The following is a 23,129-nucleotide window of genomic DNA, read 5'->3' as shown; positions in this document are numbered from 1 at the left end:
GCTGCTGGAAGCGCTTGTCCACAGGCAGCACGACCAACGAGACGCCCTCCTTGCTGGCTCTGGGGGGAGCCTTCCGTCTTCTGTGCTTCTGGGGGGAGGCGGGAAGAAGCCGCATGGACTGCCTCCAGGCACACAGCTCCCTGCCCCTGCCCCAGCCCCACATGCCCATCAAAGATGCACAGGGCAGCCACCGGGCTTCTGCAACCTCTACCCCAGCCTCCAGGGCAACCCTGCCCTCGAGGCCATGCCAGCCAAGGTCCCAGAAAACTGGGGCCACAGGGACATCCAGCCACGTGGTAGAGCAGCCCCGCTGAGTCCTCAGCCCCCGGAGATCACAGGGGAACCAAAGAGCCCTTGTCCCAGACTCCTGGGAGAAAACAGACCCACCAAAAAAAATGACAATTGAAATATAAAGGTCTAAGGGAGAAAATAAAAACCTACCCACACAAGAGCCATCAAGCTCAATCAAGGGATTAAGTCTCCTGGTGGCGGGGCGGGGACCACCGAGATAGCAGGAAAAGGGAAATTAAAGCAAACTCTTTCCTAATTTCTGCACAAATCCAACAGAGAGGGCAATGTGCACACCCCACAACAGGGCTGGACACTGGCCTCACCGCTCATCGGGGAGCCCACACTCTGAGGGCGCCAGGGAGAGAAAGTGACCCTCCACATGGCCGGAAAGGATCTTGAGATCGGGAATCCCACCAGGCCTTAGCCGGCACCAGAGGCCACAGCATGGGCCACAGACCCCGGCAGATGGGACGCGGGCCCCGGCCAGCCAGCCCCGCAGGGCTGGGCTCTGCAGCCATCTCACCAGTTGAGGCCCTTCCCCACCACTGCGCGGAATGTGGACGCGTGCCCGGGCGCTGCCACAAGCTGCCGGCCCCCTGCCGGGGGGACTGTCTGCAGCTCACCCAGGAGCCTGAGCCCACGGCCAGCCTGCACTCTGGGAAACCAGAGACGCGGCTTCGTCACTGAGCCGCGCAGAGGAGACCCACAGTCTTACCTTGTTTTCACCGCTTAAAGAGCTTTATGAATTGAGACAAAATCGACTAGGGTCAGGCATGCTGGGCGACACTTACTGCATACAAGGATGTTAAAAAAAAATCACAGTTTTGATAGTTCTGCAAAAAAAACTTAACAAATTTACAACAAAACTGTCAAGTAATTAAGGCAAGGCACTTCACACATGAACTTAAACTGCTAATTAAAATCCCCTCGCTTAATTGACTACATTTGCATATCATTCAACTTGGAGTATAATTTTTTTAATGGTTTAGGCAACACCGTTGTCAGGCCAGGAAGCAGGGAGGCAGCAGGTCAAGGCGGAGCCAGCAGCTCCCACAGCACCAGGACCCCCGTGTGCAGCGAGGGCAGGGCCCGGGCTGAGACCTCAGAGCACAGGGGTTCCCCACCTCCGGAGAGCCTGCAGGCGTGGGGCAGCTCCCGTGCAGTGCTCAGGCACCCAACCTGGGCCCCACACCTGGGGGAGACGCCAGCACGGAGACCGCACCATGGCCCGGCTGTGACAGCCCTTCCCCAGCCCAGCACCTCCGCCTTGGCCTCCCCGGCAGAGACCCCCCGCCATACACAGGACACACACACTTGTCCCGCTTCCAGAAAGAGGGTCCCCAGCACCCCCAGCAGTGTGGCCAGACTGGCCCACCTTTCCCAGCTCCTCCAAGTGCTCTGACTTTCCAGGGAACACTCACCCACTGGTGGTAGTGGTTCAGACAATCACGATTGCCTTCCAGAAACAAGCACATGACCCAGCCCAGCACTGAGGGCCTTGTGCTACGGCCGGGGGACAGCAAGGCTGGCAACACTGCCCTGGGGAGGGGCCCCCTGTGCCCATGCAGAGGAGGGCGGGCAGGCCATTGTCAGCCAGGACTGCTTGGGTGCCCAACCTATGCACTGTGAGGGCCAGGCAGGCGAGAGGCCACCAACATCTCAGGTGTGGGGCCTCTGTGTCACTTTCAGCACAGTCCACATAAACACCACAAGCGTCCACATAAGTGGCATTTTTCCCATAGCTGGATCAGCAGGTCCCTGCATGAAGTACCCCCCAGCCCCACCCAGGGGGAGGGAGGGTCTGCAGAAGTAAGAGCCACATCTTGTTCTAATTGTTCAGCGGAGCTGAGGGGAAAGGAGAGAGCCAGGCAAAGAGCAGCATGTCCATGGTGGATGGCAAGCAGCGTGAAGTGGGCCCACAGCGGTGGCTCTATGGAACCACGAGCGCCACAAGCAGCAGGAGCCACAGCAAACTCTACTGTGCCGGAGAGGTGGGAGGCTGGGGGCTGAAGATGGGGCACAGGTGAGGCAGGGTCAGGGAGCGCTGCCTGGTACCCACTCGCCCGTCACTGCTGCCTTCCGCCTGGGTGCCCCACTTACCAGCCAGGCCTGAGCCACAGACCAGGGCCACAGGGCTGGGTCATGGCAGGTGACAGCGAACAGATGTGGCACAGCACAGGAAGCTGGCGCTGCTCCCTGGGGAAATGGAGATGTCGGCCCCAGAAGCTCGGCACTCACAGGCCCCAGGACAGTTTCTCACAGGTCAGCCGGTCACCAGCTTCAGAGCACACCACTGGCCTCGCTGGGCTCGGGTCCCTGGCGGCTGCAGGGACAGGCACGGCCGTGCTTGCCTGCAGGGTGTGTTTCCCCGGTCTTACGTGAAGACCTTCTTGAAGCCCCCCACCTGCTTCCACCCACACAGGAGGTATGTGGATCACCCAAACAGACGAGAATTTCATGGGAAGGCCAGAGCAGACACAGGCTGCAGGGACCAGGCACCACCATGGCCCCGGGCCCGTGGACAGCCAGTGGACAGACCTTCAGCTCTCCCAGGAACATACTTCCTCCCACCAAGAAGCTGTGCGGCTCAGATGGGGCTTGAAGGAGCCCCACACACCACCAGCTCGGAAGAGCAGGTGCAGAGACCACGCCTGTAGGCCCAGGCTCTGGGCAGGTTCTCAGACACCAAGGCACCACTGACGGCTCCTGCGGGATGGCCAACAGCTCAGGGCACAGGGGGCCAGCGTGGGCACACCCAAACCCCACCACTCCACCCACACCCTAACACGCCCCATAGAAGGCCAACCCCGTCCCTCCGTGCCGCCCTCATCTGGCAGTCGGGGCTCCGGCCGTGGGCCACAGGGCTGAGCTGCCGCCGTGTGCCATCACTGCACCAGCCTCCTCACACATGGGCTCACAGACTGAGTTAGGAGGGAAGGGCCATGCCTGTGCCTGGGGGGGCCCTCAAACCACGGGACTCCCCGGCTCTGCTCACCCTCAGGGCAGGCAAGCCCAGGGCCAGGGTGCTTATCAGCACCAGCTCCCCGCCCCACAGCCCTGGGAGCTGGTGGCCCACCGCTCTGCCTGCCACACAACAGAGTGGGGGCCCCTTGAAAGCCTGTTTTCAACAAGAGATGCTTCAGTCAAAGATGCCAGCCAAGTACCCAGTGGAAGCCAAGACAGGGCAGATGCCCAGAGAGGGTGGGACAGGCAGGGGGACACTCAACAAGCACGTAGTGCCCCCACACAGATCTGGGTAAGCTACCTTCTTCCAAACAAAACAAGGGGGGATGAACACCATCTCCTGGGCGCCTGGGCTCTGCTGCTCCCAAGACCGTGTCTCCATCTTCCCATTTCCAGCCACAAAAAACAAGGCCCCACGGCACCTGGACCCTAGAGCCCACGCGTCTGTGAGTCGCCTCTGCGTGTGCACTCCGGACCCTGAGCCGGGGATCCACCCCCCAGGGTCCCTGCAGCAAGGGCCCCACGGGGAGCCGCACCACAGGGCGGCCGGCCACAGCAGGCTGTGCGGCCCAGAGCTGTGCCGAAGCTTCCTGGGCTGGCACATGCAGCCACAAAGCCAAGGAGCCATGGCGTCCTCCAGCTCGGCAGGGGCCAAAGAGGCAAAACCAGAGACGCAATGGCACCCAGCCCGTCAGAATCTGAGCTGTTCTCAGGCTTTGCCGAGACCCTCTTGAAGCCCCCACCTGCTTCCACCCACACAGGAGGCACGTGCATTACCCACAGGGACGAGAATTTCATGGGAAGGCCAGAGCAGACACAGGCTGCCGGGACCAGGGCCACTGCCACCCGGCGGGCTCCCCCAAGCAGATGCCCATCCGCCGGCCTCCTTCAGGTGCCACTCGCACCCCTTGCTCCCCCGCCAGCTCATTAAAGCTCGTGCCAAGTTCCAGACCTCCACTTAGTAAATGAGACGGAACCAGGGACGAGTCAGAGAACGCCTGGCCCCAACTCCCAGGATCTGTGACAAGCAGCTGTGCCGGCGACACGGCCTAAAGAAGTTCAGTTGAGAGCAGCAGAGTGGACACCAGGCCACCCTCGCTGCCCTGGGCACAGGGCTCTCGCAGAGCTCTGCCTTCCGCTGCAGGGAGGCAGCCTGAGCTGCTCGCTTGGCGCCCCCCTGGGGCTGTGCCGGGAGCTTCCTGAGCGTGACCTGGGTTCGAAGGGACAAAAGACACTTCGCCTCCCACAGCAGCTTGACAGCTCAGGCAGGAGGGTGTGGGGACCTCGGCTGGGCAGCCCCGTGCCTCGGGCCACCTCACAACGTGCAAGCCACCTAGGGAGGAGCCGCCACACTCCCTCCTGGGCAGCGACGCCCCGTCCCGCCTGCGCACCCAGACCGCCCCCCACACCTGGGCCGGCTAAGGAACATGATGAGCGGCCGCCGGGCGGCCCTGGAGTCACTGGGCCCGGCCTCCACCCCGAAGGGCCCGCCGGCGGGAGGGGAGGCCCTTGGGAAAGAGGAAGGTTCTCGCTTCAGTTCTCACAGATCTGAAGGAAATAATTCAGCCTCTGTATTTTGACTCAAAACAAAGAAACTTTTTAAAAACATTTCAGTTGAAACTTGCATAATTCCCCCAGTGGAGAAACCCTCCCTAACTTTCGCAATCCTTAGAAAGAGACACATTATTGCTGCTTGTGTAACAGTCTCCAGGCCACGGAGAGTCCACCGCCGGCCGCCGACACCTCCCGCCAGACAGCCGGGGCCCAGAAGCACAGCCTCCCCAGCCGCCCAGCGGACGGGTGTGGAGCGGCCAGGCCACACTCCCCAACTTCCTCCACCCATCCTGTCTGCCCTGCCGGACATCTCAGACAGACATTACACACGCCGCGGCCGGCAGGTTGAGAAACCAAGAAGCACCCAGCAGCCGAGTGTCGCAAAGCCCCAGCTGCCCGAGGGACCCTGGGAGCACCAAGGAGGCCCCAGCGTGTGAGGGGCCGAGGCCAGCTCAGAGAGGGGTCCTGAAAACTGCAGGAGGGCCGACAGATGGGCAGACGGACCACACCAGCAGAAGCACAGACAGCGGGCGCCCAGCCGCCTCCATGCAGCTGACTACGCAGAGCAGGACAGAGCCAGGGACCTCGCCTGAGCTGCCAGCTCTCCAGTTTGAGAAGCACACCACCTCCACCAACCTTGGCTCGGGGGCCTGCACCCTGACCAGACCAACTCACAAACCCCATCCTGCATGGGGCCGGGGCCTGTCCGGGAGCCTCACCTCAGAGCATCCCCCAAGATGGCACCCCACTTCTTACCCAAGCTTCTGGAGCCAGGAAATTACCACGGAACCCTTCAAAAACCTATAGCAGAGCAAGGGGGCATAAAGACAACTGAGCCCCTACATCTCTGTACACACCTGATGCGCCAAGGTGAAGGCAGCTGCCCATTAAAGGGGGGGGGGTTCCCCAGAAGACACATGCCGACCAGTCACTCCAGCTGGACGGGGTACCCAGTGCTGTTCCTTCCGTGGCAATTTCAGCTTTAAAAAGCATAGCACGCCTCACTCAGAGAGGACCCCGAGGCCAGGAACCCCCTCCTGGCCTCTGCATCTAAAAGTCGTGGTCAATGCCCAGCAGGGACCACAAGACTCGATGCTCCCCAACACCAGTGGCCTGGTGGAGTCTGGGCTTTGAGGAGACGCTGGGAGGGGTCAGGTGACACGGGGCAAACTGCCTCAGCATCAGGAGCTTGGACAAGCCCAGTGGCAGCAGCTTGTGCTGAGCACAGAGGGGCCATCGGCCAGCGGGCCCCCGATGCACGTCGACCCGCGTGGCAAGGGCAGCTCAAGAGAAGCAGGCCAGGAACGCACGGGCTGGAGGACAGAGGCGCACACCCAGGCGACCGGGCCCTTTAGTCTGAGAATCAGCACACCCAGAACAACGGCCCATCGGGGTCCCAGGATCCTATCTCCGGAACACAGAGGGGCGACCCTGCCAGGCCCTGGGGAGGCACAGCACCACCCTAGCATCCCCTGGAAGGGCGGCACCTGGTCATCCAGCAAGCAGGCCTCCTGAGGGCAGAGGGTCCCAGCCCAAGCAGCAGCCACGCTGGCAGGCCAACATCCCTCTGAGACTGGCAGCAACCTGCACTGCTCAACAGTCAGTCTAGTTTGGTCCAAATACCATCAGACAAGCCCCAGAGGACAGCCCGGGGCCAAGCAGGCAGGAGAAGGGGGAATGGCAGGCATGGGACAGGCCTCAAGGTTCCCGTCTGGATGCCACGTGTCCTCAGCAGCAGGACATCACCTAAACATACCCACCAGGAAAGGAAACTTCACCACCCACCACCTTCTCCCAGGCCCATTCAGACACGGGGAGCAGGAGGAGTCAGGCAGCTGGCTCGTTGCCGCACACGGTGTGGCACAGCAAGGACACAGGAGCGGCCAGCCAGCCCACAGTGGGGCACCAGACAGCAGGGCATGCGAGGGGCTCCCCAGCACCCCAATAGTCCCAAAAAGGCCACCAGCACTTGCTCCAGGCCCCCACAGAAGGAAGGTCCCAGCCAGCACACGTGGACATGGCACCTTCACGGGAGGCCAGGCTGCAAGCTGAGGCCCCGCCCCACACTCGGTTCCACGCTGGGGCAACCTCAGGATTCATGAGCCCCCCGTGGCCACGTCACAGGCAAAGCAGGGGAAGCGAAGGCGATCAGGCACGAGGGACACCAGCAAGGAACGCCAAGTCCCCACCAGGCGGGAGGCTGGGCGACTCCTCGGCCACCAGCCCAGACACGGCTCGTCTCAGGACCCAGGGCCCCAGGGGAGCCAGGTCCCCTACAAAGAGCAACTCCAGCATGTTCTTTGTTCCCTCTGTCCTCATCCTCAGTACATCAAAACCATTAAAAGGAGCTCTGAGAGAAGGGAAGGTATCAAAACACACCCCGTGAAGAAGCCGTCAAGAGGCAGTGGGAGGAGCAGAGGCAGGTGGGCTGTGCGGGTCCTCCGGGCAGCTCCGCCCAGCACCAGCGGGGTGTGGGCAGCCGTGCCTCTGCCCCCCAGGCCGAGGCCCTCCTCCTCACTCAGCGCCCTCAGCAAGCAGACCAGCCAAGCACCTGGCTGTGCTGGGGAGACTTAGAGAGGCCCACCCCCCCCCCGAGGACTGCCAGCTGCACGGCCGCAGAGCCAAGGCCGAGCAGGCCAGGCCGGCAGAAAAGCGCCCCACAGGGTGGGGTGCAGCAGGAGAGTGCACGGAGCGCGTGTGTGATGGGCAGTGGATGGCGTCAAGGCCCGGGCGGAGGCCCACTGGACCACCACTGCGAGGACAGGGCTGTGCTGGCACTGAGGCCTCAAAACCCCAACCACTCAGAGCGGGCACATCCTCATTGCCACATGGGACATTTTCTTTTCATCAGTGAGATTTCTGGGCAGTGCAGGGGCAGCACCGGGCAAGGAAGGGCAGCAGGACCATCTGCTGAAGTGACCAGGATGAAACCTGCTCTGGCCTCTGTGACCGGCCTGCCTTCTCCCCAGGCAGCACCTGGGCCTTCCCTGAGCCCAAGGACACCTGTACCCAACTTCAGGGCCTGGGCCTGGGTCTGCAGCCATGACGAGCCAACCCCAAGAAGACAGGAAGGCCACGAACATGCACACATGACCCGGATATGGAGAGACATGGCCTGCCATGGACCCTGTGCTGTCCACTACAGAGGCAGGCAACCTGCTGGGCCTTTCTGCCAGCTCCCGTCTTCTGCAGCCCACCGCCATCCTGCGCACCCCTCAGGCTATGCCACCCGTGGCGGGTGCAGGCACCGCACACAGAGGTCCCAGCTCACAGGCAGCGCCCATCATGCCACCTATAGCCATGTCCCTGCGTGAAATCAAGGACTGGTCGGCCTTCCCGCCAGCATCCTCACCCACCCCGTGCTGCCCGCTCAGGCATCCCGCCCACCCAACCCAAATCTAGTCAGCAGACGGTCGCCATCTGGGCACTGGCCTAAGCCAAGGGCAGAAATGCCACCAAACACAGACACACACACATGCAGGGGCCCCCTCCAAGCACAGGCAACAGGCCCTCGCCATCCGAGCCCCTCCTCCGCTCCCCAAGACTCTGACACTCCGCTGGAGGGGCGCCCAGAGAAAACCAGGCAGGAGCATCTATTCACAGATTTAGAAAAAAAAAGTTTGATGCAATAGCTGAATTAATTAGGCCTCCCAAGAATAGCTAAGCCAATGCAGATTCTGTGTGTGCAATTTAATAAGCCTGGATATTTAAAAGAAAAGTTACAAATACTTGGGGAGGGTGAGATGCCCGGAAAAGTTGGTGAGGACCCCTGAATGGCCTCAGCACCTAGTGGCCCGGGAGCCGCCCAACCAGATCACACAGATCTCTGCCTGGCAGACAGCAGAGCCTCGGCAGGCAGCCCTCCCCACCGCACCCTGAAGCATTTCAGAGGGAGAGAAGGAAGCAGGAGGCGATAGCGTCCAAACAACAAATCCCAGGCGGCTGGCCACCCAGACAAGCGGGGCCCCAGGTGCCTGCAGCCAGGCCCCGAGCCCGGGTCCAAGTGGCCTCACTCCCATGCAGGGGACTCTGGGACTCGTGCCCTGGCAGGCCGGGAGACACACAGAGCTGGAGTCGCCGAGTCTCGGCCCCGTCTCCAAGGCCTAGACACCCGGCTTTGCTATTGAGTCGGCCTCCCAAAACTTATGGACGCAAACAGACCCCCGCCTGGCGAAGCTGTCTGTTGGAGACCCATGGAGAGGCCCCCCTCTGTCCTCAGGCCTGGGAGCTCTGGGCGTGAGCAGGGCCTTCACCCCCCACACAGAGGGCACACCTCATCAGGACCCAGAGGAGGACCCGGGCCAGGCCAGGAACAAACTTCCCGCGACTTAGGGCAGCGCGTCTGAGGCCTGCAGCAGGTCCTTCCCCACTGAGCTGGGCAATGGCCGAGGGTCCCAGGAAGGCCTCACCCACCAGGCCCCACCCCACCCTGGGGGCCCCATGCCGGGCAGGCACTCATCTTGGGGTTGGGCGGAAGGCCTTTCTCCCCAGCTATTTGGCATTCGATGGGGACACTGACACTACCATGAATTTCCTTAAAACAAAGCAAAACCCTGAGGCGTCGAGGAGGCAAAGCGCAGGGCCCAGCCTGCCCAGACAAAGCCCCTGGCGCAGGACGGCTCCCCTTCCCCAGATACCGCCATCCCCCAAGCCTCCAGGCCCCGGGATCCCCGCCAGGTGACACTCACCCGGGGCAGCCGCCGCTTGTACTTGTTACCGTAGTCGAACTTCTCCTTCACGTCGTCCAGGCAGCGGCCGAGACGCGCCTGCTCCTCCTTGCCCGTGTAGTCCTGGCTCAACAGGATGTAGGCCCGCCAGTTAGCCGAGTCGAAGCCCCAGTGGCAGGTCCGGTTCTCGAGCGCCTTGTGTGAATGCACCACGAACTTGTGGGGCGGGTACATGAGGCGACAGTCGAGGCACTGGATGCAGGCGGCACTCGGGCTGCTGTAGAGCTCGGGCACCAGCAGCCCCTTGCACTTGCCGAAGCACTCGTGGTACACGCGCACGCTGCGCTCGCTGAGCTCCAGGCCCAGTGCCAGGCTGGCGGCCAGCTCCTTCTTGCAGGGTGGCGGGTAGGCGCCTCCGTAGAGCAGCGCGTTGCACAGGCGCTCGGCGTCAGTCTTGGTGATGAGCCCGCATGAGGGCGCGGAGAAGGGCAGGATGCCCATGACTTTGAGGATCTCCAGCTGGTCGGCCGTGCAGCGGGAGCAGTAGATGTGCAGTTCGTCGCACACCGAGTTGATCTGCTGCAGCGAGAAGTCGCGCAGCACCGAGTTGAGGATCTGCGGGAGGCAAAGGCGCTTCTCGCCGCCCACCACGAAGCACGAGATGGTTTCGCCCTCCAGCACGGTCTCGCAGCGCTCGGTGGAGCGGTCGGACGGCATGAAGAAGGGCCCAGGCAGCACAGGCGGCGGCGGCTGGATGGCGGGCAGGTGCAGCACCGGCGGGGGCTCGGCGGCCGCGGGCACCGGTGCCGGCACCGCGGCCGCGCCCGCCTCCTTGGCGCTCTCCTTCTTGTAGGCCTCCTGCGCCCAGCGCGCCGAGAAGGCGGCCGGGCCGCCCAGCGAGCTCATGGAGCTCAGGTGGAACTGCTCCAGCGTCTTCTGCAGCCCCGGGTGCGGCTGAAAGCCGCCGCGGCCACTGGCAGCCGCCTCCATGGTGCGCTCCGACTCCCCGGGCCGCTCCCGCTCCCGCGCGCCCGGGCCCCCGCCGCGGCCCCCGCAGCCGCTCCGCGCGCCCCGGCGGCGCCCGCGGCCCCGGCCCCGGCCGCCCGCCGCCGGCGGCTCCCGGCCGATCACGGCCGCGGCCTCGGCCTCGCCCGGGGGCGCGAAGGGGAAGGCGGGCGGGGCGAAAGGGTCCCGCCGCTGGAGCCCTCCGGAGCCCGGGCCCGGCGCCACATCCACGCGCCCCGTGCCGCGCCCGCCGCCGCCCGGGCCCCCCGCGCGGCCCCCGCGCGCCCCCCGGGCCCTAGGCGCCGGGCATGCCCCGGCGCGCGCCGCCAACGCCAACGCCAACGCTCGCGGGCCCGGGGCTCGCGGGGGGCGCGCGGGCAGGTGCCGGCGCCGCGAGGCGCGAATCGCCGCGGCGGCCGAGGCCGAGGGGCCCGGGAGGAGCGGGGGCGCGGGCGCGGGGCCCGCCGGGCCGTCCTCGCGCGGCGCGCCGCCGCCGCCCCGCTCCTCCCACCGTGCGGCGCCCGCCCGGCTCGTCCCGGCGGCGCTGGCCGGCCGCGTCGCGCCCGCAGCCGGCCGGCCCGGCCCGCGCCCACCCCGCCGCCCGCGCCCTGGTCCCCGCCCGCCCGTGCGTGGCTTCCGCGGCGGCGGAGCGCCTGCGGCGGCGGCCCTCAGAGCACGGCGGCGGCGGCGGCGGCGCGGGGCTCGGCGCACATCCTCCCGGCGGCTCGCTCCGGCTCGGACTGAGCGCCGGGCGCTGAGCTCACGCCGCCGCCCCGCCCCGCGCCGCGCCGCCCCGCCCCGCCCCGCGCCGTCTGGGCCGCGCGTCCGCCTGAGCCGAGCGCCGGCCAGGAATGCGACCGCCTCCCGCCGGCTCTTCCAGGAACGCGCTCTTCCCCCGCCCGACCGCCGCGCTCGTTCCCGTCCGCCGGGACTCGGGCCCGTCCGCCAGGGACTCGGCTCCACTCGGCCCCGCTCGGCCCCGTCGGCCCCGCCCACCCAGGACTCGGCCCCGCTCGGCTCCGCTCGGCCCCGCCCGCCCGGGACTCGGCCCCCGCTCGGCTCCGCTCGGCCCCGCCCGCCGGAAGGCCGCGCGGCAGGGGCGGGGGCGGCGGCGCCCGGGGGGCCCCTTCCGGCCGAGGCCGCTTCCTGCGCGGCTGGGAAGGCGCCTGTCCCGCCGCCGCCGGGGCCTAGAAACCCACACGCGGCCCCCACCACAACCGCAAATCCAATGAGGGGCGGGCAGGACGGGGCCGCGCAGCCTCCTCCTCTCCCCTGGCGGGCCCCCAGGACAGGGACGCCATGCAACACATACCGGGACACAGTGACAGGCAGCCCCTAAGCAACATGGGTTTCTATACATGTTAGGATTATGAGGCCCCAGAGGCTCACACAGGGCATAGACCGCAGGCTGCGTGTCCCGGGCCCCACGTGTGCACGCTCGCCGTAGCACTCCAGCGGAGGGATGATTGGCAAGCAGCACAGCCGCCCCATGACATTGCACCCTGTTCCCGCCCAGGGCCGGCAAGGCTGGGAGCCAGCAGCTTCATCTTCCAGCAGCCCCAGCTTCGGGGTGCCTGCTCCACAATGCCTGAGATGGGCGGCCCTGCAGGTGGGAGCTATGCCTTAGGACTACTGGCCATGTTGCTGCCAGCGCCAAGCCCAGGGTGAGTCCTCAGGAACTGGCTGCTTCATGCCTCAGGCTGGCCAGCATCACTCTTATCCGGCAGCTTGCTGGGCCGGAGAGCCACTTACACGTCTGCAGGGTCCCTGGGAAGTGGTCCCAGTGAGACCCCTCTGTCCATCCTTCCATGCACTGGCTGTGTCATTGGGGGAAAGCCACCAGAAAGTGCTGGGTGGTAGTAGCCCGGGGCCTAAAGTTGGACTGGTTGGCTGAGTGGCCCCCAGAGGAGGCAGTGTCCCGCAGAAGCCTGGGGGTGGGAACTTGAAATCAGGGGTCAGTTCTGGCTGTTCTCAACCCAAGGGCAGGAGGACAGCCCAGCTGATCTGGGTAGTGGCATGTTTTCCTACGCAGGACAGGGGCATCCAAGCCTGCCTGGGCTCTGCGGGACACGGGCCAGGTAGAGACGAAAGGGTCACACTCACTTCAGCCGTGGTGACCTTCATCTTGTCACTTACTACTGTTCCTACCCCCCCAGTGGAGGCTGGAACAGGCCCCAAACCAGTGTTCCTGGGGAGCAGGCCTACCCACCCCAAGGGGCTGACAGGGTCACCCTGAGGCATGGGCAGGTGTTTGGAGAAGGAGCTACAGTGGTCAGGTGAGCCCTGCGCAGCTGCAGGTACAGGCAGGCGCCCTGCAGGGGCTGGAGGTTCAGGGTACCTACCGTGCGCTGTGTTTGGAAACCTACTCACTCCCTGCCGTGAACACCAGCGGGAACGGGAACCCTCACCGGCATCCCCCACCTACACGCTGAGGACTGTCCCTCCCGCTCTTCACTTCCCCCAACACAAGGCTTCTCTACATGTACAAACACAAGAAAACTAGGAAAGGGATATTGTAAAACCAAAGAAAAGGAACTGACTTGCTTTTGGGGTTGTCTTCTTGGCCCACATTTGGACCGAGAAAGTCTATACTGCACCTGAGTTGGTTCCTTCCATGCGGATTTGAGTCTCATACAATTCAGGTGCCTATAATCAAAGAGAGTGTTTGGAGCCCTGGAGGGCAGGCCCTGAAGGATTTCCAACCAAGTGGGATTCCTCTTGGTCTTTCGGCCAAGCTGCCTGGCTGCAATGCTCTGCTGCCCTTGGCACCCTGTGGCTTCGCAGGGCTCCAGGAAGGGGACCCGGGCAGGAGCCAGGTTAGGGGCCAACACTCCCAGAACTGCAGGTGGTACAGTGGGGGACAGGTCATGGGCAAGGTGCCCTGAGATGCAGGGAAGGCCTAGACTGGTTCTGCACCTCAGTGGACTTTGAGGCCCCCTCCCTTGATGATGGAGTTTCTGGTGCAGCTGGGCCCAGCTACCCACTAGGGGCCGGGGCAGCCATGCCTACACAGAGCTGCCCAGTCCCTGTCTTTCCTCTGAGCAGGGTGATGCTGGTCTTTCCCCCTTCATCCAATCCCAGCAGCTGGATGGTGGAGTGGCCCCATGCCCTATGCCAGGCGCCACTCTGGAAGCTGCAGAGCCTGGGCCACAGGCACAGCCACACCAGGGGCAGGGGCAGGAACCTGCTGCCTCTGGCCCTCCAGGCTCACTCCCCAGACCTTGCCACACTGATGGGTCTGGGCAGCTGGTTCACTCATGCGGTGAACACACATTTGTAGAGGTTGTATCCCTGCAGGCATAGAGATGAGTGGTGGGAAGACCAAGTTCTGCCCTATGTGGCTTCTGTCTCCTATAGGATGACTGGCAAAGGATCAACAGGCCTGCTAGTGAAGGAGCAAGATCACTCCGGTCCTGGGGAGCCTCGTATGGCTGGGGGCTGGCCTTGGGGTCAGCAGCGCCTCGAGATCAGAGCGATAAGCGTTCTGGCAGTGACGGCGCCCCTTGCCACTGGGGGAACTCAGAGACTCGGCTGGAGAAATGGGCGGGGGGCTCAGAGGAGCAGGCCTTGACAGGGAGACCCAGGCAGGAGCTTCCCCTGGGGACCAGCCTTGCCCTCACTGGCCCCACCTGCTCCACACCCCCTACTTCTTGGGAAGCAGAAGGAAACACCCAGTTGCAGCCAGACACAAAATGCCATTGCCAGGAAAGTGCTAAGATAGGGTTTTAAAACTTCAAATTTGAAAACAAAATTAGGTAAAAATTTAGAAAAATTCTTGTCTTAGTTTGTGTTCCATCAATAGCAAACTCTAAGAGAAAGATTCGGGTGCAGATGGTTTATTTGGTAGGTGATCCCAGGATGCACAGGTGTGGGGCAGAGGAAGAGAGGGAGAAAAGGAAGGCAGGACACCAGGGTGCATTGTGTAGCCTGTCACCTTTGGGCTCCTGGCCCTGCACCTGGCAGAGAGTGGTAATGGGGTGGGAGCCCTGGGGTGCAGAGTCATCCCTTGGGACAGCCCTGAGAAGGATGTCAGATCTCAAAGGGGCCAGGGATGTCCACCTAAGCAAGGAGGTAGATTACATGATGGATTGACCAAAAAGGAAATGCCTCAAGGGTTTCTCACTGTTAGAAATGGGAGTTAAAAATACAGAAACGGGTAAATGAAATGTGGTGTTGGATTGGAATTAGAGATACCTGTAAACACAGAAATCTCAGTATTTATAAACAAAACAACTATAGATGTAGATGTGTGTTTGTACAAACTTCCGTATAACCCCTCGCTCTGTCCAGTGAGAGGCCCTGAGAGGAGTGACACCCCAAATGCAGTGAGCACACCAAGAACTCACATCTTAGCTTCTAAATTCCATCCTCCACTAAAAGGAACCAGAGTTCTTTGGAGAAATGGCTGGTCCCAGGGTTCAGGCACAGATTTCACAGGACACAACGAACATCTTACTGTGGTGGGCAGTATGGAAGGGCTCAAGGATATCAGGCACATGTCAGAGGAACACAGAGCTGGCTCGGAGGAGCCCCCCCACTGGAAAATTGCAGCTCATACGGTAGTTGTGGATTATAGCCACAGGACAAAATCAGAAACCACGAGGCTATGCATATTTAAATATGTATTTTTAAAAATGTATTCATAAGCTGGGAGTTTGATGAGAAATGGGTCGTTTGCATAATTTGAAAATTCCTCCCCACAAGGTTCCAATTAATCCCAGAGGGAAGAAGAGTGAGTTCCCAGGGGAGACACTGACAGCCACCACCATAACCGAGTGGTCAAAGTGGACGCCTCGGTTACTGGACCAGTCGCAGTCCTGTACCATTTGACAGGTGGCATGGTGGGTCACACATCACTTCTGTGAGTCTCCTGCCAAAGGGCCATGACCTGCCTCTGAGCATGATGAAACCTCAGACACGCACATGGAGGGACTTTGGACGGGGTGGGCCCAGAGCCTTCAAAGGGAGCAGGGTCACAGCTATCAGGGAGAGGCCAAGGAATGTTCTGGACCAATGGAGACCAAAGAGACAGCATCACTCAGAGCAGCGTGTAGCCCTGGGCTGAATCTTATTACCACAAAGGACATTATTGGGACAAGCAGAAAGCCTCAGGTGTGGTCTAGGGCCAGACGGCAGCTGCCTTGCCTGACCTGTGGCTGTGGTGACATCAGAGAATGTCTGGCTTTGGGGTGTGTTGGAGCAGTGTCCGCAATGAACTCTCAAATGCTTCTGGGGTTGGGGTTGGGGGCAGTTCCTACACTACTGTTGCAACTTTTCTATAAGCTTGATACTGTTAGAAATTTATTTTTAAGAATGTTTATGGGGAGGAGGCATGAATCCTCTGTTGAGGCCTGTTGAGCTTGAGCCGCCCAACAGAGTGGGCTCCTGCCATGGGGGCAGCACAGGGAAAGGACTGAAAGCACACAGTGGGGCACCAAATGCATCTGCTGTGTCTCCAAACACAAAGGCAGGGAACCAGACTCCTTCCTGGTGCAGCACAGAGAACAGAGACGTGCTCCTTAAATGTTCTGTGAAGATGCACAAGGAAGGAAGCCTCTCGGAGCAGGGACGGCACAGTATGAGTCCCAGGTGAGCAGGTGGATACTGAGCAGCGTAAGTGAGGCTCGGGGCTGGGCTCACACCCACTGAGGGCTGGGAAGTAAGGCCAGTGTGGGACAGAGTCAAGGTCACAGACCCTTCCTGGAACCGGGGCTGGAGCTGGTCATGACAAGATGACCTAGAAGGGGCTGTCTAGTTCCTAAAGGGGACACAGAGACTCCACCCACTAACCTGCAGGTGGAGCCCAGACCAAGACAGGGGGACAGGGCACCAGGAAAACGCAGAACCACGGAACAGAGGATGCATTCCGTTAGATCAGAAACTATGGGGAGCCCGTTGGGAAGTGTAAGAGGAATCAGCTCCAGGTGCAGAGGAAGCTCAGCAAGGGAAAAAGTAAAGCAGGGCAAATATTAACTCCAGGAAAAACAAAGAGAGAACCTAAACAGTGTTTGCTCCTTGGCTAAGCAGTGAACAGTATGTACACGGTTATAGTAGTGTAAACAACTTGACCAAAACTGATGAAATAGCTCATTGGGGATGAAGGAGAACAGAGAGCAGACTGGGGGCCCCCCTGGCAACATCTCACAGTGCCCCAAACTGGTAAACGAAGAACGAGCAGCAACAGCACATAACTGAGAAATAGGGAGAAAAATCAGACAAGACGGATAATAGCACTGACAGCTGCTGCCCTGCGAGTGCTTCAGACTCACTGAGTGTCCCGGCCTTTTGGGTTCTGTTGGTTCCCTTTATGTATGCAACTGTCTTTCTTTAGTAAGAGTTAAAACACAATGCTAAACTAAAAATAAGTAACAGAAAACTGAACTCACAATCCCACCACAAAACACTGCAGTTTGGGACGTTAAAGAACACACTTTAAATAAGTCATTGATTAAAGATGGAATCAAGATGGCATCAGAAAATGTCCTAACGTGAATGACAAGACACTTGATTGTAGCTCAGTGCCAGGAGGCAGCCGCCGTGTTCCTGGACTTTCAGACCTGCTCCTCTATCAGAAAACCAGGAGGTGTTTTAAAAACAGACATTTTTAACCTCTTCTTTGTGCTTCCCTGTGTCTTCTGGTTTCCACACAAGCTGGTTTTGGCTTTGTTAGCCCGTCCTACCCTCTCTCTGGACCACTTGGGCGGGGGAAGACCGCCCCTCCCCCATGGGACCTTGATACGGGGCAGGGGGGTCAGCCCTGTGGCCCATCCCATGTGGCACCTCCCTTGAGGTAGCAGGGGCCAGGAGTGTGTAGGGTCACACCAGCCTCCAGCACACCTCGCGGGGCTCCACCAAGATGATGCCAGGGAATCTGGGCAGACTTGGCCATGGGCCACAGGAGTTGCCATTGGGAGTGAGAGGGTGAGCCCAGCACATGGCTGCAAGGCTGGTCAGATGGTGGGCTGACCGCCTCACCCTGTGCCCCCAGGTCCTGCCTGTCTCCATCTGTGGGCAGCACCCCTGCAGGCCTGACCCCTGCCCACAAGCTGCCCTTGCCTTCCTGGATGTGGGAGGAGCAAAAAGCAGGGGCCTTTCCTGTGCCTAGCAGAGCTGCCCAAATGCCTGCCCCTAGGCTCTGCCAGCCGGTCCCCTCCCACCCTAGCCTGGCCTCAGCGGCCGACAAAGCCTCATGGGACAACATTGGTGTGGCCAAGCCAATCTCTTGGGACTGGGCAGGGCATCAGCCGTCCTGGGAGCCAGAGGGTCCCATTTCTGGGCCTTCCTCAGTGTGGGAGGGGGCCTACTCCAGGCCCCAGGTCAAGGGGAGGCAAGGCTGGCTCTGGAACCCCTTTTCCCAGAGGAGACATCTGCAGGGTCCCTGCCCGGCCAGCATGGGGCACCATGGAGGTTGGGAAGCAAGCCAGAAGGAATGCTGGGGAAGGAGGGGGGACTAAGGCCTTGGCCGCAGGGACTTCCAGCCCAGGGCCCTGGGGACACGTCTGCAGCCACTGGGCTTTCTGGTGGGGGCCCAGCCTGGAGGAGGGCTGAGAGGGCTCCCTGCCCTGTAGCCCCACCCCTGTGCACAGGACCCTGTCCCCCCAAAGCGTCCTATGCTGCTCTGGAATGTACAGTTTGCTGGCCACACCCTGCTGATCACAGGGTGGCCGCCTCATGGCCATGCCCTGCAGCCCTGAGCCAGCCAGGGCCCCAAGGCCAGAGCCATGGACCTGCACAAAGCATGAGCGGTGGAGGGTGGATGGCCATGCCAGGGGCCAGGTATCCCGTCCGTCAGGGAGGCCCTGCCATGCCTGTGCCTGCAGACATTGCTGAGTGCCACCAGGTAGGCACAGAAGACTATGGGGGTGGAGGACAGGTCCTTGCCATGTGAGGTTTTCCGCCAGCACCTTCCAAAGACGGTCTTCTGGGGGCCAAGGTGCCACTCTGCCAGTGACAAAAGAAGAGCCTCGAGTGAAAGAACAAGGGGATCCAGGCACCCTCTTGGCTGTGAGAGGGGGCACTAGCATCCCTTGCCATAGCAGTGCACCAAGGAACTGCCCTGGCAGAGAGTGGTAATGGGGTGGGAGCCCAGGGGAGACCAGGCCACCATTGGTGTGGACAGGGGGCTTTGACAGGTGGGCAGGGGCCACGGTGCTCTGAGGGCAGACCCCAGTGATCCCAGGGGCTGGGGAGGGACCCCTATGCAGGCTCTGCCCTCCAGACACACCCACTTTGCCCCCAGCAGCCAGGGGAGGCCCATGTCCCCCCATCCCCTCACTCAGAGGGCGTCCCATCCCGGGGGCCCCACCCCGACACAGATGTTCCCTCTCTCCCGCACGTCTGGCCCCTCACACAGCACTAGGACAGGGCCCCATCTCCACTCTGGGGCTCACAACCCCTCCAGCCACCTCCCCCTTTCCACCTTCCCAGCCACACTTCCTGGGCTCCCCGAAGTGCCTCCCGCAGGCAGGCTCAGTCCCTCCTGCCCTGCTCTCTCCCCCTGTCCCATCACAGGCCTGGAGACTGCAGGCTGTAGGTGGTGAAGGACCAAATGCTGGTGAGCAGAGGTCTGATGCCATGAGGCACATTGGGCCAAGCCCAGCCACAGGATCCGCGGCTGCCCGCATGGCTGAGCACACTGCCCTGATGACCCCAGGCCCCACTGCAGACCCCTCCACCCCTTCCCCTCTCTGGGCCTGAGGTCGCTGCTCCAAGACAGAGGCTGGCTGGGCTGGCCCTGGGATTTGGGCCTGTTGAGGAGGAGGTAGGGGAGCGATGCCCACCCAACAGGAGAGGCAGGGACACACAGCAGGGACGGGAGCATGGGGAGGCCATCCACAGAGCAGAACCCGCCCTGGGCGTCCCACGGGCCTGAGCACGGAGGGGCAGAGGGCAGCTGCCCGCACCTCCAAGCTGCTCTCCAGAGGGTCTGAGGTGACTTGCGGGGGTCCTGCCAGTGCCTAGCTGGCGAGGGGAACTGCGTCTATGGCCTCTACCCCAGGCCTGGCCACCAGCCCAGGCCCTGCTCCCTCCCTGGCCCCTCTTCTCCCCCCCCTCCCCCATCCCTGGACCCAGGCCTTTGCCCCCCCCAGCCTGCACCCCAGGGCCAGCCCCGCGGCCCCTCCTGCTGCACAGGCCTTTGGGCCCCCCTCTCCTAGAGGCAGGGCTGCCGGCTCCTCGTAAATCGGAGCCACACTCGGCTCCCCGAGCAGGCCCCCTCCCGCCCTCCTGCCGTCATTCCTGGCAGGCCCGGGAGAGTGAGCTCACTCATTACATAAGGCATGTGAGCTATTTCTCGGGGAATGGGAGCCTCCACCGGGCTCCATTTGCCCTCTCCCTCTGCAGTCACTAACTGCCGCGGAACAGAGAGCATGCTCCCAGGGCCCCTGCCCGCCCACCCTGTGCAGGGGAGGCGCTGTCCCTGCCCAGGGCCCCAGCACCCCTGCAGCAGGGCTTCTGCTCAAGAGAAGAGATGGCCGCTCCTTCCAGATACCCCAGGGAGTTGGCACCCTAGGGGACAGGGGACAGAGGCCGGCCCCACCCCAGCCTCAGGCGCCAGGAGGGAGGCAGGCAGCAGGGGCCTCCCCAGGGCAGTGCTGGCTGCTTCCCTGAGGGTCAGTCCTCTCTGTGGATTGGGAGTCGCCCCCATGGGCACCCAACACAGTGCTCTTAGCGCCTCTGAGCTCCCCTGGGCCCCAAGCCCCATGACACTGCCACCAGGACTTGTGTTCTCGGGGGACAGCACCAGATCTCACTCGTCAGCTGGGAGGAACCCAGTGGAGGGCCACCCAGGCAGAGATGCCCCGGCAGAACAGCACTGTGCTCAGGGCTGGGCACCAGCTGAGGGGGCCCCTCACAGGACTCATCTGTGCGCAGCCACGGCCGGAGGGGGACCCGGGGACCTCAACCTTCAGCCTCCTTTCTGTGGCCTGGCACTGAGGGCGACCCGTGAGTTCCCAGCAGACCCCAGAGGCTGCGGCCGAAGGGACGTCCAGACAGTGTGTGCTGGGCGCGCTCGGGGTCGGGGGTGGAGGTGCAAGCGCTGCCTGGCCCTGGGGAGGAGCTAGAGGGGTCACCTCCTGGCCTCGGGCTGGGTCGGAAGGAGCTGGGGCGGAGCGGGCCTACGGGGCTCCTGAACCAGGGCAGGGGAAGGCGGCCACGGCTCAGGCGGGGGCCTGGCGGGGCCTGTGGCCTCCGCCGCTCCGCTGCGGAAGGAAGCGTCGGCCTCGGCGCTGGCGGCCTCCCTGCCCCAGCTGCCAGGCCCCCGCCTGAGAAGCCCGCGTGCAGGCGCCTTCCAGACGCTTCTGCCGAGCCTGTCACGCTCGCCACGCCCGGCCTGGGGACCAAGCTCCCAGGCCGCAGGGCACCGGCTGCATGCCAGCGTGTGGGGCCCCTCCTCCGGACCCCCGGCCCGGCCTCTGTGCCCCCCTCCCCCCAAGAAACAAGACCATGTTTTCCTTTCTTTTCAGAGGCTGGCGTTCTGGGAACTTACACCCTCTTGGGTTTGCTATTTTTACCCGCCCTGAGCCTTCCGGTCTCCATGGCGACGCCTCCAAACAGCAGATTCCAGGCGGCAATGACGTCACCGTCCCCTTTCCTGCCGCCCAGGCCTCGAGGCAGTGCTGCAGGCCCGGGGTGCAGGGCTGTGCTGACCCCGCTCAGGCCTCCCCAGCGCCCCCAAAGCTGTGGCCCCAGGTCTGCAGGCCACAGGTGGGCCCTCGCCCCTCAGAGGGGCCTGCCTGCCCGCTCCGGGATCCCCTCCATGCCGGCCACCCTGCCGGAGCTGCCACTGGCTGGGGAGGCAGGGGCAACTGTCCATCTGGCCTGGGAAGTCTCTCCGGCCCCCGAATGAGAAACTGGTGACCATGGCAGGGCCCACAGAGGCAGCCGGAGCATCGGGAGGGCCTGTGGCCTGGTCTGCCAACCGCAGCACCGTGAGCCTCGGCACCGTCTGGTGAGGCTGTCAGACACCCAGCCAGGGGCTGCTGCCCTCCTTCATGGTGGCGGCCCTGCTGGGGGCACCTGTGGGCATGTGCTCTGCGCTTCCATCCTGACCGGCAGCTGCACGGGTGGGGAGTGGGGGGTGGCCCCGCCTCCTGAGCTGGGTCTCCTGCAGCGGGTCCTCTGGCTCTGGCTCTGTCCTGGCCACTTAACCCAGCTGTCCCTGCAATTCCCGCAGCCCAGATCAAGGACAGGACGCTCAGGGCTGGATGGCCACCTCTGAGCCTGCAGGTGTGGGAGGATGGGCCACTGTGACCCCACATCCCCTCCTGGAGGAAGAGCCGCCCAAGTGCTGGGTCTGCTGTGGACTCAAGACACTTGCTGGCCTCTGTCCTCCCCACCCCGCCAAAAAACAAAACAAGACCGTGTTTTCCTTTCTTTTCAGAGGTCTTGTTTCTTGGTGGGGGGGGGGGGGGCCAGAGCCCCACACCCCAGCCATTGTCAGGAGGAGCCTGAGGAGCCAGACCACCCAGACCCCGGGCTTGCAGAGGCCTGCCACTGTGCCTGCTGGGATGCTGGGGTCCCATCCCCCACACACGGCCTGCTCCCCCCCCACCCATAGGGCCCACCCCTAATGGCCTGGCCCCAAAGCAGACACTGGGCCTGGGTTCCAAGGGGAGGGGAGCAGGCACATCAGGGCCACACTCCATCCCACCAACACCCAGGAGGGCAGAGAGACAGCAGGTATCTAGTTAGCTGACACCTCTGCTTACAGAAGCGTAGTGAAAGAAGGTGGTTTCGAGGCTCACATTCCTGCCCTCCTGCTGATCAAGGAATGAAGTCCCGACTCGCCCCCCTCTGACATGGGCAGGCACACTCACAGGTCTGGGCAGGAGACAGGCAGGTGGCGGTCCTGTCTGCAGGGCCTCACACGGACGCGTTCACAGAAGGTGTGCAGGGAGTGCAGCCAGGGGGCACAGGTGGGCTTGGGACTGGCCTCAGCCAGGAGCCTCCCTGTGTCCCAGGGCCCCGCGAGAGGTCCTGTGGCTGGCAGCGTGGACGGAGGCCCTGCAGGTGCCTGTGGCCCGCAGCTCTGCTCCCTGAAGCGGAGGCTCTGGAGGGAGGTGGACAGGGCCCGTCCAGTTACATAGTCAGGATCCACCTGGACAGAAGGCAGGAAGGGAGACACGGAGCGGGGGGCTGTCAGACAGTGCGGGGCAGGAGGGAGCTTCACGCCGAGGGCGCTAAGTTTGAGGATGAGCGCCTGCTGGCTCTGGAACAAGTGGGGTGGTGGCACCTGGGCTCCGTGAGCTTCTGCCCTCCCCCGGGGCCCTTATGTGACGGCTCAGCCTCCTGGGCTGCCCCCCCGCCCCTGCCCTTTCCGCGACCATCTGGGCCCTGTCCAGGCCCGTGGGAGGCCCCCAGTCTGAGGTCTGGTCAGCCAGACACATCCTATGCAGGCGGGGATCCAGGCACGCGGGGGCTCTGACCCGAGGGGCTGCGGTGCCCATGGGGGATACCCCACGCCAGGCACCGATGTGGAACTGGTTTTTCCCACCACATTTACTGATCCAGGGCCTGCCTGCAACAAGACAGAGACCAGCAGAAAAGAATTCCTGTTCTTATGAGCTCACAGGTTCACAGGAGACGATGAAAAGCCACATTTCCCTGTGTTCCAGGCTGGATGGGGCACCTGCTCCTAAGAAGCAT

The 23,129-nt window shown here is 62.8% G+C and overlaps 2 protein-coding genes across 3 annotated transcripts in view; one reads left to right on the top strand and one right to left on the bottom strand.

Moving 5' to 3' along the window:
• Positions 1-10,611, bottom strand: part of SKI (SKI proto-oncogene) — a 59,500-nt gene extending 48,889 nt beyond the window's left edge. Inside the window, exon 1 of the mRNA XM_036882783.2 lies at positions 9,498-10,611. Within this exon, the coding sequence (XP_036738678.2) occupies positions 9,498-10,466 (969 nt within the window). The 5' untranslated portion in view covers positions 10,467-10,611. The remainder of the gene's footprint in view (positions 1-9,497) is intronic.
• An 863-nt stretch (positions 10,612-11,474) lies between these two features.
• LOC130683280 (collagen alpha-2(I) chain-like) lies at positions 11,475-22,588 on the top strand. Of its 2 annotated transcripts, none has more exons than XR_008996850.1 (2): positions 11,475-12,145; positions 20,948-22,588. XR_008996850.1 is itself a non-coding variant. In XM_057499622.1 (2 exons), exons 1-2 carry the CDS (start codon positions 19,781-19,783, stop codon positions 21,328-21,330), a joined length of 1,029 nt encoding a protein of 342 aa, XP_057355605.1. In that variant the 5' UTR covers positions 19,621-19,780; the 3' UTR covers positions 21,331-22,588. The 2 variants fall into 2 exon arrangements, 1 of the variants encoding a protein (XP_057355605.1); XM_057499622.1 differs by lacking the exon at positions 11,475-12,145 and adding an exon at positions 19,621-20,426.
• Positions 22,589-23,129: the final 541 nt, after the last annotated feature.

This window comes from Manis pentadactyla, chromosome 4 (genome assembly GCF_030020395.1).
Source record: "Manis pentadactyla isolate mManPen7 chromosome 4, mManPen7.hap1, whole genome shotgun sequence".
Classification (NCBI taxonomy): Eukaryota; Metazoa; Chordata; class Mammalia; order Pholidota; family Manidae; genus Manis; species Manis pentadactyla.
Note: the sequence above shows the minus strand (reverse complement) of the source record. Positions and strands in the feature narration are given on the sequence as shown.